Source organism: Lynx canadensis, chromosome B3 (genome assembly GCF_007474595.2).
Source record: "Lynx canadensis isolate LIC74 chromosome B3, mLynCan4.pri.v2, whole genome shotgun sequence".
NCBI lineage: Eukaryota > Metazoa > Chordata > Mammalia > Carnivora > Felidae > Lynx > Lynx canadensis.
In genome coordinates this window covers 107821881-107837552 of record NC_044308.2, presented here as the reverse complement: position 1 = coordinate 107837552, position 15672 = coordinate 107821881, and the positions used below count along the sequence as shown (strand labels likewise).

Below are 15672 nucleotides of genomic sequence, written 5' to 3'. Positions count from 1 at the left end.
TCCTTTTTGTTTCTCCACATGTCAAACCTATTCCTACCTTTGGGCCTCTGCCTTAGCTGATCCCTCTGCTGGCTGGGTGCTTATCACTCAGGTCTCAGCCAAAACGTCACCCTCACCCTGTGAGTCTTTCTCTGTCCATTCTAGGTAAAGCAGTCATCCTGTCACACTCCATCACATCACCCTGTTTTAGTTCTCCAGGGAGCACCTAACAACCATTTGTTATTTTCATAATGACCTGTTTGCCTGTTTATTATCTACCTCTCCATGCTAGGATGGAAGCTCTGTGGGAGCCAAGATGCCGGGTGTTGTGCTCTCTGCCCTATCTCCTAGATGGAGCTGGGTACATAGCAGGCGCTCAGTAAAGATCTATGAATGGTTAAATGGCTTTTCTGCTGCCCCCACCACACACTGCGGTGATGCCGGGGAAGAATCTTGGATTCAAGTCCTCAGACCTAGATTCTAACTTCACTTCTAACCAGCTAGGGGCCTGCAATCTAGACAACCTTCACTCAGCTCAATTTCTACCATCATCAGGTCCCTTCCCAACATGTCAGTGAGGTGAGCTGAAACTCAAAGAAAATCTTATTGGGTCAGAGGGACTCAGACCATATGAGACCAGGGGTCACAAGACCAGAGCAGCAGACCAACATCACTGATTTCATCGTTTTGTCTTGGACCAACACAGCGATTCACCATAATGCTCATCACAGCTCAAAAAGAAGGCAAATGTTTTAAGTATACAGATACATCCTAGCTCTTTTCATAGGGGAAAAGTTGGTATTAACAAAAGATACAAGCAAAGTCACTCAAACTGTCCTAGTTTTTTTTTTTTTTTTTTTTTTTTTTTTTTTTTACCTTTTCATCCACGGCAAACCTCAAAGAAACCCCTTCAAAAATAGAGGCTTTTGAAAATACCTAAATAACACAACCAAATAAGTCTTAAAATGGGTCATCATCTAGTATATTTTACCAGGAGCCAAAAGTAAGTGGGAATACATTTTTAAGCACATAGCTTTCTCTAAAATGTATAGCTCTTCTTTTCAACTAGTTAATTGTCTGCTATAATCAGTTCAAGTGAAAAATGTCCTCAAATATAGGGGAAAAGATTAGAACCATGCCCTGGGAATTAGAAATTAAGAAAAGCCTTATTTTTTATATCTTCCAATGGGGGTTTCTAAATTTGAAACCCCATCAGGCTTTGGGGACCAGTAATCTGGTGACACTGATCCCAGCACATTGTCAATATGCACATATATGCATTCTTCTAGAAACAGGATCCATAGCTTTCATCATCACTAAAAGGGTCAAGGACTCAAGACCAGTTTCAGAAGCACTGCTTCTGCTGAGAATTTGTTCTCAAGTCTTCCATACTATGATAGAACAACAGCAAAATATAATAAAGCATTTAAGAGATCCACACCTGACAAATTAATAAATATATTCTGTTTGAGGAATTATGCTAATATATTTATGACCTTTGTGCACTCTTTCAAAAATAATTTCAGAGCTTAGAACAAATCTGAGTATCAGCAGCACGGTCTCCAGAAAAAATTTCAGAAGGAAGCAAAACTTTCATTGTCCAATGGAACCATATCTAGAACCACATAACTCTGATGCTGGAAGAGGCCACAAGAAGGGGGCCCATGACATCACAGACAAGGATACCAAAGCCTCATGTGAGGACAAGGTACAACATCATATTTAAGTGCTATTAGAGGGAGATAGAACCAGTGCTATGCAAGTACAAGGGATAAATATGACTTACAAATGAAAATACAGCTTTGGGGTTTGGGTTTAAGCATTTATAGAACAGGGGCTGAGTCTAGAACATGCTCACACTGGCCCCCTATGACTTATTTTATTAATATAATGATGGACTCTTGTTGTCCATCCTCTGACAAATTTTTTAAATTTTGTTACTTATTTTGAGAGAAAGTGCTCACTAGTGGGGAAGGGGCAGAGAGAGAGGGCCCATAGCAGGCTCCATGTTCAGCTCAGAGACTGATACTGAGCAGACCCCATGAACCGCGAGATCATGACCCAAGCCAAAACCAAGAGCCAGAAGCTTAACTAACTGATCCACCCAAGTGCCCGTATCCTCTGGCAAATTTCTTAATTTTCTTTCTTTCTTTCTTTCTTTCTTTTTTCTTCTTTCTTTCTTCTTTCTTTCTTTCTTTCTTTCTTTCTTTCTTCCTTCCTTCCTTCCTTCCTTTCCTTCCTTCCTTCCTTCCTTCCTTCCTTCCTTCCTTCCTTCCTTTCTTTCTTTCCCCACAAGCACAAACTAAACCTTCTAGGCATTTTCCTCCCTGTAAGATGCAAGGGTAAAGCTTATGTAAAATTGAAGGAATTCTGCAGAAGGCAGCACTTAATAAAAACACTGACCACTCTACTAAATGGTCTTTCTACAAAAAGTTCTATGTGCTTTGACAATTGCTGCTGTATTTTACCGAAATACACTAAAAATAATAATCTTGATAAATCACCCTGGATAGTACCACGATTCTCAGCAAAAATTTCCCATCTCATAAAGTTCTTTGACATAGCTTAAACACTACAATAGCCAATACCCTTGGGCTCATTCCTCCATCTAATTAAAATGTCTGTTCTACAAGTGATTTATAGTATTTGTCATCACCTAAGGTGAATATATAGACTGGTGGCTACAGACATGTTGTGACTACAAAACATTAATTACCATGCTAGTGAGAATGGCTTCCAGCAAAAGCTCAAACAGTGGGATTCTCAGTCTCTCTCTGAAAACAAGTAACAGGGACATAACTTACAACCACCCTATAGGACAAGGAGCCCATTAGTGTAAATCAAGAAAGATAACTGCATGTCTTGAAATGAGGACCCACTGTAATTCCTTAAGGCTGATTCTAAACCAGGGAAATAACACCAACATCACTAACAATGCTAAAAGTCATTTAGACATGTGCTACATCCTCTTCAAGCCTGAGCAATTTAGATTTGGACCAATTCAATTCTTAGGAGTTACTAACTTTGATAAAGTTAGTATCAAAGTTTTTGACTGCTTAACACCCAACCAGTCACCCCAAACGAGAAGAAATGATGTAACTGCCTAAACACAGAGGAGGCAGAGGCTTTACGGATGGAAGGGTCCTTCGAGACATTCTAGTGTAACCTCTGTATGATCTAAACCAGGGAACTGAGACCCTGGTACACACAGGCTTGCCTAAGGTCACAGCTGACAGATGACAAAGCCACACCCTGAACCCCACTCTCCTGACTCCCAGTACAGCCCCGCACTTATACATTGCTGGGAGATGTGGAATGAAATACAAAGAGGGATTTTTTTTTAAACTGGGCAGTTAATATAATACTGATTTCCAGTTAAAGTTAACTCCTAATATTTTTAGATTTAAATATTTATATTTACTAATAAGCCAAGTTCCTCTAAAATTTTAGGACACAAACATATAGATGTCAATAACTATCTAAATAAATATAAATCTAACTTAATGTATTCATAACTAAATTAATACACATCTAAATAAATCTAAGTAAATATATCTACATATTTACATTACAAGTATGAGCATGTGTGGGTCACACATCACGTGAACTAAGGCAACAGTAATGTTTTGGCTAGAGCTTCGGTTCCCACATTCTGAAAACAAAGGCTTGAGCTACAGTAGTTGTCAAAAACTCAAAAGCCTCCAGACCCAAGCAGGTGAAGAGTGAAGAGGGCCAGTTTTTCAGGGAGTGGTGGGGTCTGGCAAACTGGAGGACCACAAAACTAAATAAAGATCTTCAGACTCAACATTAAAAACACCCCTGCTAAATGAATTCATCGGCAGGCTTTTTGTTGTTGTCCTGAACCAGATAATCCTCCTGCTTCAACATCTATGATTCTTTTACTATCTGCACAAAGCTTAAGGCATTTACTGGTTCACATAAGGTGTCACTGTTGTCTGCCTTTGGGAGTCCAGGGTTCTTTCGGGTCAGGCCATCTGTTCACAGGCATGGCAACTCTGTCACTTTCCAAAGATGGAAACACTTCTAATGGGTCGAAAACATTTACCTTTCAAAAGGGCACCTGTGATGTCTCTCTGGGAGAGCACTGTCAGGTCAAAAGTTCCTTTTCTTTTGAGGAATGATATTTCACAGTCATTTCATTGAAGTAGGCCTGTGGCTATCTGTGCTGGGGCTTTAAAATCAGCTGTTTTCCCTCCAGAAAAATGGCTCTCATGATTACCTCAAACCACGTGTCCACAGTAACTTAGTACTTCCTTTCTGAAATTTCCTGCTTGCTGGTTTTCTCCTCCAATGTCTCTCCCCCTTAAAACTCCAGGGCCTACGAAGGAAGGGGCCATGTCTGTCTTGTCCACTTCCCTTTCAGGGTAGGGCACAGTGCCCAGAACATAGGACAAGCCCAATGGTGGATGAAGACTCACCTACGGCTTGGCATTTCATACAGACACATGTAATATAATAGTCTGTTAGAGTACTACTCTACTCCCCAGGAGCAGGGGAGATAAATCCTAGTTAATCACCCATACTATTACACCCTGAACTCCTTCTGACCAATATCACACACTTCCACGAGAGCCCAATCCATTCTTACAGCCATTCTTTCGGGATGGAGGGGAGGATGGGCAATGGAGATACCAGGATGCTGAGGGAACACTAAGGAGGAGAACCCAGACTTGGCATGTCAGGAAAAGTTTTCTGGGTGAGTGATATCTACAGTGAGACCTGAGGCATAGGTGGGAATTAACAGGCAGCCTTGAGGATGAAAGACATGACTGGAGCAGAGTGTGGGTTGCGCAGAGGTGAGCAATAAGGTGCAAGAGGAAACCAGGGCCTGGATCATGGAGAACAATCTATACATCTTAAAGATGTGTGCTTTATCCAAGAGCACGGGCAACCACTGAAGATATTAAGTAAAGGAATGACTACCAGCTTGGCAATGGAGAAAACTCATTTTGGATACAGCAATATTAAGAGTGGAAAAGAGTGGTCAAAGCACTGAGTTTTCACTCAGGCCTCAATTTTCTCATATTCTAATAAAAGAGAGCTAAGCAGCTAACATAAAAGGAGAACCTGATCTAGCCAATTGTTTCAAAAAATAGAAAAGAGACTGCAGAAAATCCAAGGCACCTCTCTAAGTAAATGCTACCCATCTCATAAAAATATACTGCACTTTTACTATCATGACGAATCATCAATCTGAACACCTGCTAGATACCAAAAGAGTTACGTAAGATGAAATGATTCATACTCTGCCCACCAACCTCATTAACTCTCCAAGGTTGAAGGCTTATTTCTTGCTTCGGCCCCAAATTTAACACGTTGGGCTCGCAAATTACCAGTGAAAGAAATAACAACCTATTAACAGACTTAAAAGTCACAGTTTTTTAAATTTATGCAAAAGCAAGGAATTTTTCACATGGAGTTTTGAATCTATTACCATATTCAAAGGGCATAAAAGGGGCAGCCCAATATTTCAAGTATATATTGATACATCATCAATTGATTTTTAAAAAGGGACATGGTAATAATTGTAAAAATTGGTCACTGCCCAATTACTTTTATTTCTTTTTGAAAGATGAATCAACTGTTTAAAGATGTTCCCAAAGTACTTATACTCGACTTGCTCCAAAATCACATTTAAGCAATTTATTCTTTTGAGAAATGTTTAGTGCCTACTCTATGGAACATGGCTCCAGATGCTTGGGTTAGAACAGTGAATAAAAGAAGAGAAATTCCTGCTCTCATGGTGTTTATACTCTAAAGGAGGAAGGTGTAATAAGGAAATTAATAAAACGATCTCAGAGAGTGATGAGTGCAATGAAGGATGAAAAGATAATAATGTCATGAAAATGCTCTCTGTGGGGTGGCGGGGGGGGGGGACTTCTGAGCTACAACCTGTGTGATGAGAAGCAGCCAGTTTCACTGCAGCAAAATTCTTACAAAGAAACTGAAGACACGATATATCCAATACAATTCGTGTACACTGGGACAAAGCTCCCTAGAGAAGCTAAAATATGTTTTTCCCATCACCACTGTGAGTTAATGTTGGACACTCCTGGCCATCTGGCTCAGAAAGAAATAACTGTTAGAATAAATAGTTGCCCTGCAAAGTACAAAAGAGAGTGAACCGCTAGGCAAAGAATCTGGAAGAATTTACGTGCTATCAATTCATATACCTGGATCCAGAAATCAGGGGAAAAGGTAAGCACTAATTGTCCAGTGGTAACCTAGCTGCTTCACCTGACAGGACTACCAAAAGGTATCTCACTGAGAGAAGTTCAGAGAAAAGCAGCCTTCCAGTGCTGCAGGGAACATAATGTCTTCAGGAGGGGTGAAGGAGGAAAACAGCCTGAGATCCCGCCAAGCAGGTCCTTCCTTCCTGAGGGGATGCCAAGGTCTTTCCATGACGCAGCCTCCAGCTCCTCCTGCCTCCCCCCATTTCCCCATGTTCTGAAATAAGTATTAGCTGCTGGTACCCATTTGGACAGTCAGCAAATGAAGAGAAAATACACGAAAGACGGAAATAAAGTTTTAATGTAGACAAACTTTCAGTTTTCAGAAATCCAAGAAATTATGCAAAACCAGCCAGTTCTAGAAGAACCAGAAAAGGAAACGGACAGTGAATTAGAGAATGAGACTACGTCCAAAAAATCAGAAACTATATTTAATGAATTTGGTATGCGCTTACTCTGATAAATATTTTCTGCACTGAAGAGGCAATGTAGTTTTCAAGAGTCAGCCTTGGCTCAAACCTCATTCGGTCACTTATTTAACATCTTTGGTAAAATCCTCATTGTTTTTTCCCCTACAGCTTTACTGAAGTATAACTGTCATACAATAATATGTACATCCTTGAAAGTGAACCAGTTGATGAGCTTGGACACAAGCAGATATAACTATGAAACCATCACCACAATCAAAATAATAAATACATTCATCTCCCTCAAAATTTTCCTTGTGTGTTTGTAGCCCATCCCTCCCATACCTCCCTCCCCCATTCCCAAGCAACCACTGATCTGCCTCCTATCACTACAAACTGGTTTTCATTTTCTAGAATTCTGCATAAATGAAATCATACAGTATATACCCCTTTTTGTCTGGAATCTTTCACTCAATGTAAATTATGTTGAGATTCATTCATATTGTTGCCTATATGAATAGTTCATCACTTTTTATTACTTACTAGTATTCCATTGTATGGGTACACAATTCATTAGTCACTCACCTGTTCAACAGACACATGAAAAGATGCTCAACATCACTAATCATGAGAGAAATCTAAATCAAAACCACAATGAGATATCTCACACTAGTCAGAATGTCTATTATCAAAAAGACAAGAGATAACAAGTGTTGACAAGGATGTGGAGAAAAGGAAACCCTCATACGCTGGTGATGGGAATATAAGTTGCTGCAGCTACTCTGGAAAACCGTATGGTGGTTCCTTAAAGAATGAAAAATAGAAATAGCGTATAATCCAGTAATTCTACTACTATTTACCCCCAAAAAATGAAAACACAAAAAATTACAGGCATCACCATGTTCGCTGCAGTATTATACACAATAGCCAAGATATGGAAGCAACCTAAGCATCCATTGATAGAGAAGATGTGGTGTGTATACACAAACACATACACACACACACACACACACACACACACACACACACACGTGCACGTGATATTGCTCAGCCATAAAGAATGAAATCTTGCCATTCGCAATAACATGGATGGACCTAGAGGATATTATGCTAAGTGAAATAAGTCAAAGAAAGATAAATGCCAGATGATTTCACTTGTATGTGCAATCTAAAGACAAAACAACAAGCAAACAAAACATTGATAAATATAGAGAACTGGTGGTTACCAGAGGGAAAGGGCTGCAGGGATGGGCAAAATAGGTGAAGGGGATTTAGGGGTGCAAACTTCCAGTTATAAAATAAGTAAGTTATGGGGATGAAAAGTACAGCATAAGGAATATAATAACACTGTAATAACATTGTGTGGTGATAGATGATAGCTACACTTACCATGGCGAGCGCTGCATTATGTACAGAATTGTCAAATCACTATGTTCGACACCTGAAACTTGCATAACATTGTATGTCGACTATACTTCAGTAAAAGAATGTTTTTAATTCAACTGTTGACATTTGAATAGTTTCCAGTTTTATTACAAAATTAAGCAGCTATGAACATGCACGTATAAATGGTTTTTTGCATAAATGGTTTCATTTCTCTTGGTAAATACTTACGATTAGCTAGGCCACATGGTAGGCATATGTTTAACACTTTAAGAAACTGCCAAACTGGTTTCCATTGTGACTAAACCATTTTATATTCCTCACAGCCATGTAGGGGAGTTCTAGCTGCTCCACTTCCTCATTAACACTTGGTACGGTCGGTCTTCTTACTTGAGCCTTTCAAATGGGTTTTGGTTTTAATTTTGACTAATGACTAATGACTTTGAGTATCTTCTAATGTGCTATTTTCCATGAAGGAGCCTATACAAATCTTTGCCCCATTTTTAAATCAGCTATTTTTCTCATTGAGTTATAGGAGTTCTTTTATATGTTCACGTTACAAGTCCTTCTTCTGATTTAATGTTGAAAATAGTTCCTCCCTATCTGTGGCTTGTTTTTTCACTTTCTTAAGTCTTTTGAAAGGCAATACTTCTTCATTTTTATAAAGTCTGATTTAATTTTTTAATAGTTGGTGCTTTTTGTGCCCTATCTTAAAAATATTTGCTGAACCCAATGTCACTACGATTTTCTTCTGTGTTCTTATAGAAGTTTTACAGTTAAACTCCTATGTTGAGGTCTATGATCCATTTTGGGTTAATTTTTGTGTGTGGTGTCAGGTAAAGATTAACGCTCATATTTCTCCATTTCGCTATTCAATTGTTCAAGTACCACTTCTGAAAAGACTATTTCCCGATTAAGTTGTCTTGACATCTCTGTCAAAAAAAAAAAAAAAAAATCAACCAAATATATATGTATGGATCTATTTCTAGACTTTCTTCCATCCCACAAACCTGTTGTACTCTCTTCACTCCAATAACACATTATCTTGATTATGGTAGCATTTACAGTAAGTCTGCAAATCAGTTGGTGTAAGTCCTCCAACTTGTTCTTTTTCAAAATTATTCTTAGGTGAGTCTAGGTCTTTTGCACATCCATATAAATTTTAAAATTGGTCTGTCAACTTCTACAACAAAGCTTGCTGAGATTTTGACTAGGATTGCAATAAATCTATTGAACAGTTTGGGAAGATTTAGGGTCTTAACAATATTGAATCTTCCTACTTATAAACACAGTACCCCTTCTCCATTAATTTAGATCTTTATTTCAGCAATATTTTGTCATTTTCAGTTTTGCATATCCTTTATCACATTTACCCAATTTTATTTATCTCTGATGCTCTTAAAAGTTGTATTTTTTCTATTTCAGTTTTCAGTTGCCCACTAATCGTATATAGAAGTACAACTGACTTTTGTATATTGGTTTAGATCCTGCCACCCAGCTACAGTCACTTGTTAGATCTAGTAGCCCTTTTAAAAAAAATTTTTTTTTCAACGTTTATTTATTTTTGGGACAGAGAGAGACAGAGCATGAACGGGCGAGGGGCAGAGAGAGAGGGAGACACAGAATTGGAAACAGGCTCCAGGCTCTGAGCCATCAGCCCAGAGCCCGACGCGGAGCTCGAACTCACGGACCGTGAGATCGTGACCTGGCTGAAGTCGGACGCTTAACCGACTGCGCCACCCAGGCGCCCCTAGTAGCCCTTTTATAGAGATCTTAGAATTTTCTACAAACAGTCATCCAGAAGTAAAACACATGGCCAATCTGTGATGCTTGTGCATAACTGTTTAAGAATACCTCTTAAAAGAGGTTTTTAAGAATTATTTGAAAGATTCATTCACCACCGTGTGATTTCAGTGAGTGGAGCTTATATTTACTCAGTAATGCTGTCTGCAAATAAAGACAGTTTTACTTCTTCCTTTGTGATCTTTATGTATTTTATTTTTTAAAATTGCCTAATGCACTGAATGGGACCTCCAACATACTGTTGAACAGAAATAAGAATAGTCATCCTTGCCATTTCTGATCTTAGGGGAATATCATTCCTTCTTTCACCATTAAGATGTTACCTATAGGTTTTTCACAGATGTCCTTCAGCAGGCTGAGTAAGTTCCATTCTATTACTAATTTGTTGAGAGTTTTTATCATAAATGGATCCTTAATTTTGTCAAATACTTTTTCTATATTTATTAAAATGATCACACCAATTTCCTCTTCTATTCTGTTAATATGAAGAATTGCACTGATTTTTAAATTGCAGTCCTGATTATAAACCTCATTTGTCATGAATTTTTATATCTATGTTCACGAGGGGTGTTGGTCTATACTTGTATTTTCTTATAATGTTTTCATCAGGTTTTGGTATAAGGGTCATGAAATGAGTTGGGATGTGTTTCCTTCTCTATTTTTTTTTTAATGGTTATTTATTTTGAGAGAAAAAGAGAGCATGTGTGCATGGGTGAGGGGCAGAGAGAGAGGTAGAGAGAAGCCCAAGCAGACTCCATGCTATCAGCACAGAGCCCCACACGAGGCTTGATCCCATGAGCCGTGAGATCACAACTGGAGCCAAAATCAAGAGTCACCCACTTAACCGACTGAGCCCCCCAGGTGCCCCTCCCTCTCTACTTGCTGAAATAGGATATGTAGAGTTGGCACTATTTCTTTCCTAAATATATAACAGAATTTACCAGTAAATCCATTTTAAGAACTTGAGTCTGCATTGTGGAAGGTTTTTAACAACAAATTCAATGACTTTAATAAACATAAAAATATTCAAGTTATTTGAATGAGCACAGGTAGTCTGTGTCTTTCAAGAAATTTATTTCATCTAAATTATGGAATTATTAACATAAAATTATTCACAATATTATTATTTTTTAACATCTGTAGGATCTATAGTGATGTTCTCTCTTTCCTAACATTGGTAATTTTGTCTTTTTTCTTGATCATTCTGGCTTGAGGTTTATTAATTTTATTGTTCCCCCCCCCCAAAGAACCAGCTCTTTGTTTCACTGATTTTTCTCTATTGTTTCTTTTTTCTACTTCACTGACTTCTATCTTTACCATTCCCTTCATTCTGCTTACTTTTGGTTCAACTTGCTCTTTTTTTTAGTTTCAGGTGGAAACTTAGGTCTTTGAGATCTTTTCTAATTTAACTGTTTAATGCTGTGAATTTCTGTTTAAGAACTTCTTTAACTGTATCCCACCCACCTCCTTGGGTTTTTATGTAGATTAAGTGAAATAATCTTTCATTTAATTAGAAATGAAATATTTGATTGCCTAATCCATGTCAGGTCAGGCACTGTGCTTGGTACTAGGAATACACCACATTAAAATAAATCTAATCCCTTCTTTCATCAAGCTTAGAAGGTAGTATTGACAAAATTGGTCCAAAAATAAATCTTGTTGATTTTCTTGATACTTAGAAAGTACATTAAGCAAGAATGCATAACTTTTTTGTTTTATTCTAATGATAAACGTATTTTCTATTTTTGGGTCTCTACTCATGAACTAGCAAAAATTAAGTCACTAGGTTTCCTTTTTTTAAAGTTCAGAGATTTGTAATCCAATTGCACCACATGAATTTATTGTAGAGTAAAACCAAATAATCTACTTGTAAATGTCTGAATAAACTACACATTTCAATTTAATATACTAAAGATAAATAAGTATTTCTGTAATTTTAAACCTAAAAACCACCTTTAGATCTATAAAGGATCATTCAAAAAACAAGTGTCAATACATTCCCAGTATTTTCCTAACAAGATTCTTCTTAAAATGTAAGGAAACACCCTTCCCATTCTATCTATCCTATCCTCAGTTTCAAAATACCCAGAACTTTTTACAAAAATCCTCTGCCCCTCCCCCCATTGAATATAAATGTATGACAAATCCCTGGTTTCAAGGTCTTTTAAATCCTGACAGATCCAACCAAACATTCATGTTTTCAAAAACACCACCAGTGTGTTAAACATTGCAATATAATTAATTCAGACAATTATAGATATAGATATTTAATTTACATTTAAATCTTTGTTCATCCAGTGGGGCCATAAGCAGTTCTGTACATCTCTACCGTGTCAGGTAACCTGGCTTGTCTTACCATATGCTTCTTTCAGTCCTAATCTGTTGGTCTTCATTTCAGCCACAGGTTCTCAACCTTAACTGCCCATTGGAATCACCTGGGAGTCTGAAAGTACTGACCTGGGGTCCCACAGCCAGAGATTCTTAGAGTATTTAAAAGTGGGGATTTTCAATAGTTCCCCATGTGAGTTAATGTGCAGACCAGGGATAAGAAGGACTAGTCTAGGTTCTCTAGCAGAGGCCATGCTTCTAACAGCCATTGGCCAGTCTACACCACCATACTTAGAACCCAGTTCCTCTAGAGCTTTCCCAACCTAACTCCTATCAAACACTAATTCAGTAATTCCATTTGGATTCCTAGGCTCACCTGGGTCTGTCCAGAAATTCAAAGGATAAAATGCAAGTCTCTAACTTTATTTTAGCCATTCCTCTCCAATCCACTTCTAAATTTCATAAAATAAGTTCAGCGAAGAGAAATTAACCCCATATAATGATATGGTTAAAAAGTCATTATGTTTTCTCCTATTTAAGAGATAGTTCTACAAGCCATCTGTAATTTTACAGAATATATGGTAAAACTACCAATTCCTCAAAGCATAAATAAATATTAAAATGAGTCTTCATTTTTACCCATCTGATCTTATCACGTGTTAATTTCCAACAGGTTTTCAATCCTGATTCACATTCTGGGCTCAAAACTGGCATCCTCCAGAAGAACTTAAACCATTAGACTTCTGAGAGTCTTCAAACGGCTTACTCTATTTTGCCAAGCCAGACCACTTCAGTATAATTATCACTGCATCATGTAAAAGTGGGAAGAACACCTGTATCACAAAGACAGTATGAGGAATAAGACGCAAAAGCTAACAGAAATTTAATCATTTGCAGCAGAAATTCTGCCTCATGGGAACCATGTGAAAAGAAGTGGCAAGCAGGAAGTTGTGGATAATTACTGGTCAATACACAGAGACACCAGCAGGTCAGGCGGGGAGAACTGGGGGTGGTTCACAAACTGCTAAGGAGTTCCCAAAGCTCCCAGACGGCTAGGAGCAGAAACGGCGCACTGTAAGACCCGCACCGCTCAGGCTGCTGAAGTTACTTGCGAACACATGTAAACCTCCTCTCCTTGGAAAACTGCTAAACAGTAAAGCTGTGCCAACGTGCAGACCCAGGCACTCTGATCCCTGCCAGTGTAGGTAATGCACCCATGGGATGTAATGGATCTGCATGCCGAAACACGTGTGCACGTCTGAGCAGCTGAACCAACACGTATCCATAAACATTATGAATAATACTTGGGAGAATGTATGGCTTTCTCTTCAGAAGCCCTTTAAGTACTTTGCCCAAATCAAGTCACTTTCATATCACATCTTCTCGCCTTTCCTTAGTATTACCCATGTGCGGAGAGTTGGGGCGTCCTACCCAAAGTCTGAGCATGGGTGGGGGGGCAGGAGGGGGGCTGACTGCCTCCACCCTAACTTCCCGTTAAGCCCAAGCTGCCATCCCCAAAGGGGACCGTGTCCATCCTGGCTTCCTGGAGACACGCATGAGCCCTCACACACCCACCGCGGTCGCGTCACCAGTGCCGCGGCCACCTGGGCGAGGACCAAATCTGAAGGGAATTCCCTCCGCCGCGGAGCTCGGCAACAGGCTGGGAAAGCGGGACCCGGGCGAGTTTTGAAAAGTGGAGGGGGGAAAGAAGTCAAGTGGACACAACGGGGAGGGATCACAGTCACTCACCCAGCCCTCGAAGGTGTCCGAGGCGCCGGCGGTGCGCAGCAGCTCCTGGAATTGCAGAGTGCAGTTGGCCACGAAGTGGTCATAGCCCAGGGGCGTCTCGTGGAAGACGGCCAGTTCGAGGTGGCCACCGTCCGTGACGTTGGCGCAGAACTCCTCATTGTACGTGGGTTTGTTGGTCTTCTGTTTGGTGCTGGTCTGGCCCACGCGCACCTGGTCTACGCTCACCGTCAGGTAGGGGTCGAGCAGCTGGTAGCCCTTCTTGAAAAGCGAGTGGCGCAGGGACCAGCGGGTGGGCTGCAGTCCCACAGCCTCGCCGATGCGGACCCTCAAGTAACCATTGAACTTCATGTTGCCGGACGTCATGCCCGCGCCGCTGCCCCGGCCCGGGGGGGCCGCGCTGGCTCGCAGCGGGAGAGCCTGGAGCCCCTGCTCAGGCCAGCCCTCCCGGCAGCCGCAGGAGTGGAGGCAGCTCCTGGGAAAAGCAGCGGCCAAGCCCCCCTCGACTGGCCATTCTGCCTCCTCCGCGGGACCTTCCCCTCCCCTCCTTCCCTCGCCCCCTCCCTCGCGAGGTGGAAAGGAGGGGAGCCCGCAGCCGAGCTCTCCGCGAGCCGGGGTAGCCCGATCGTCCCTCTTGAGCGCCAGGCGCTTCCCGGGGGCTCGCACAGGACTCGCCCCTTCTCCAGGGCCGGGAAGCTCCTCTCCCTGGAGAGCCGGAGCGACCCGTCCGGTTAGCTCCAGCCCCAAGCGTCTCTTGCCCCCGCCTCCTCCTGCTTCTCCTCCTGCCCCCGCCTCCGCGGGCTCACGCTCTCCCCCCCTCGGCGAGCTTCAAACCAGGAAGCAGCTGCCGCCGCATCCCCGGCAGGAGTCTCGCGCCGCCAGGCTCCAAGTCCACAGAAGCCCTGCGCCGGCTCCCGCGCCTTTCGAACCCCGGGGGCGTGGCGCACAGCCGGCTGGGCCCGGCGGTGGGTCGGCGGCCGGGCGCACGCAGCCGGGGAGCTCCCACGCCGGCCCGCTTGTCCCGCTCTGCGCGCTCTCCGTGCCGCGCAGGGTCTGGCCGTGCCCTGTGGGCTAGATGCTCCCCCAGGTTCAGGCGAAAAAGGGAAGGGCTCGAGGCCTAGCGCGCGCCAACACCTGAGGCCCGGGGGTCAAGTCCAGGGAATGCTGGAAGGCGGGGAGGAGGTGCAGGAACAGGGAACCTGCGCTCCAGGAGTCGCCGGCACCTCCTTACCACCCGAGGAGCTGGGCCGGCGAGCCTTCCTGGCCGTCTGGGAGAGGCCCTGGGCAAGGCGGGCACACGGTGGGGAGGTTCCTTTTCCTGATCTTTTCCTGGGATGGCTCATCCCGGGTTCAGCTCGGGCCCATCCTGTTTGTGCGCCTTTCCTGCAGAGAGTAATTACACGGTTGTTTTTTTTGTTGTTGTTGTTAATAGGGCGGCGGTAAAGATGGAAATCCTGTCCGCCTCCTTCCTTGGAGAGGTGTGCCTTGTTGCACAAAGAGCAGGAAAGGTCGGTTCTGAAGACAGACATGAGATGTGCGATTTCTCTTTCTCTCCAGGTGGTTCCCGGTCTGCCCGGCAGAGCGAAGGCAGAAGATGTTCACACCCGAACACTGCCCCTGGCACGTGTGCGCCAAAGAAACCGCCTCTCCGAGGAACATTCCAGTTTGTTGCTGTGTTGGAGTGGGCAGCCTTTTGTTCCTTCCCACCCGTGGCTCCAGTAATTTTTGGGCCCTTGGGAGAACCTTTCCGTCCGCTCTGCCCCACCGCAAAGCTT

At 42.0% G+C, this 15672-nt stretch overlaps 1 protein-coding gene across 1 annotated transcript in view; it reads right to left on the bottom strand.

Moving 5' to 3' along the window:
• Positions 1-14663, bottom strand: part of PRKCH (protein kinase C eta) — a 234001-nt gene extending 219338 nt beyond the window's left edge. The window contains exon 1 of the mRNA XM_030319248.1: positions 13901-14663. Coding sequence (XP_030175108.1) covers positions 13901-14263 — 363 coding nt within the window. The 5' untranslated portion in view covers positions 14264-14663. The remainder of the gene's footprint in view (positions 1-13900) is intronic.
• Between the last annotated feature and the right edge of the window lie 1009 nt (positions 14664-15672).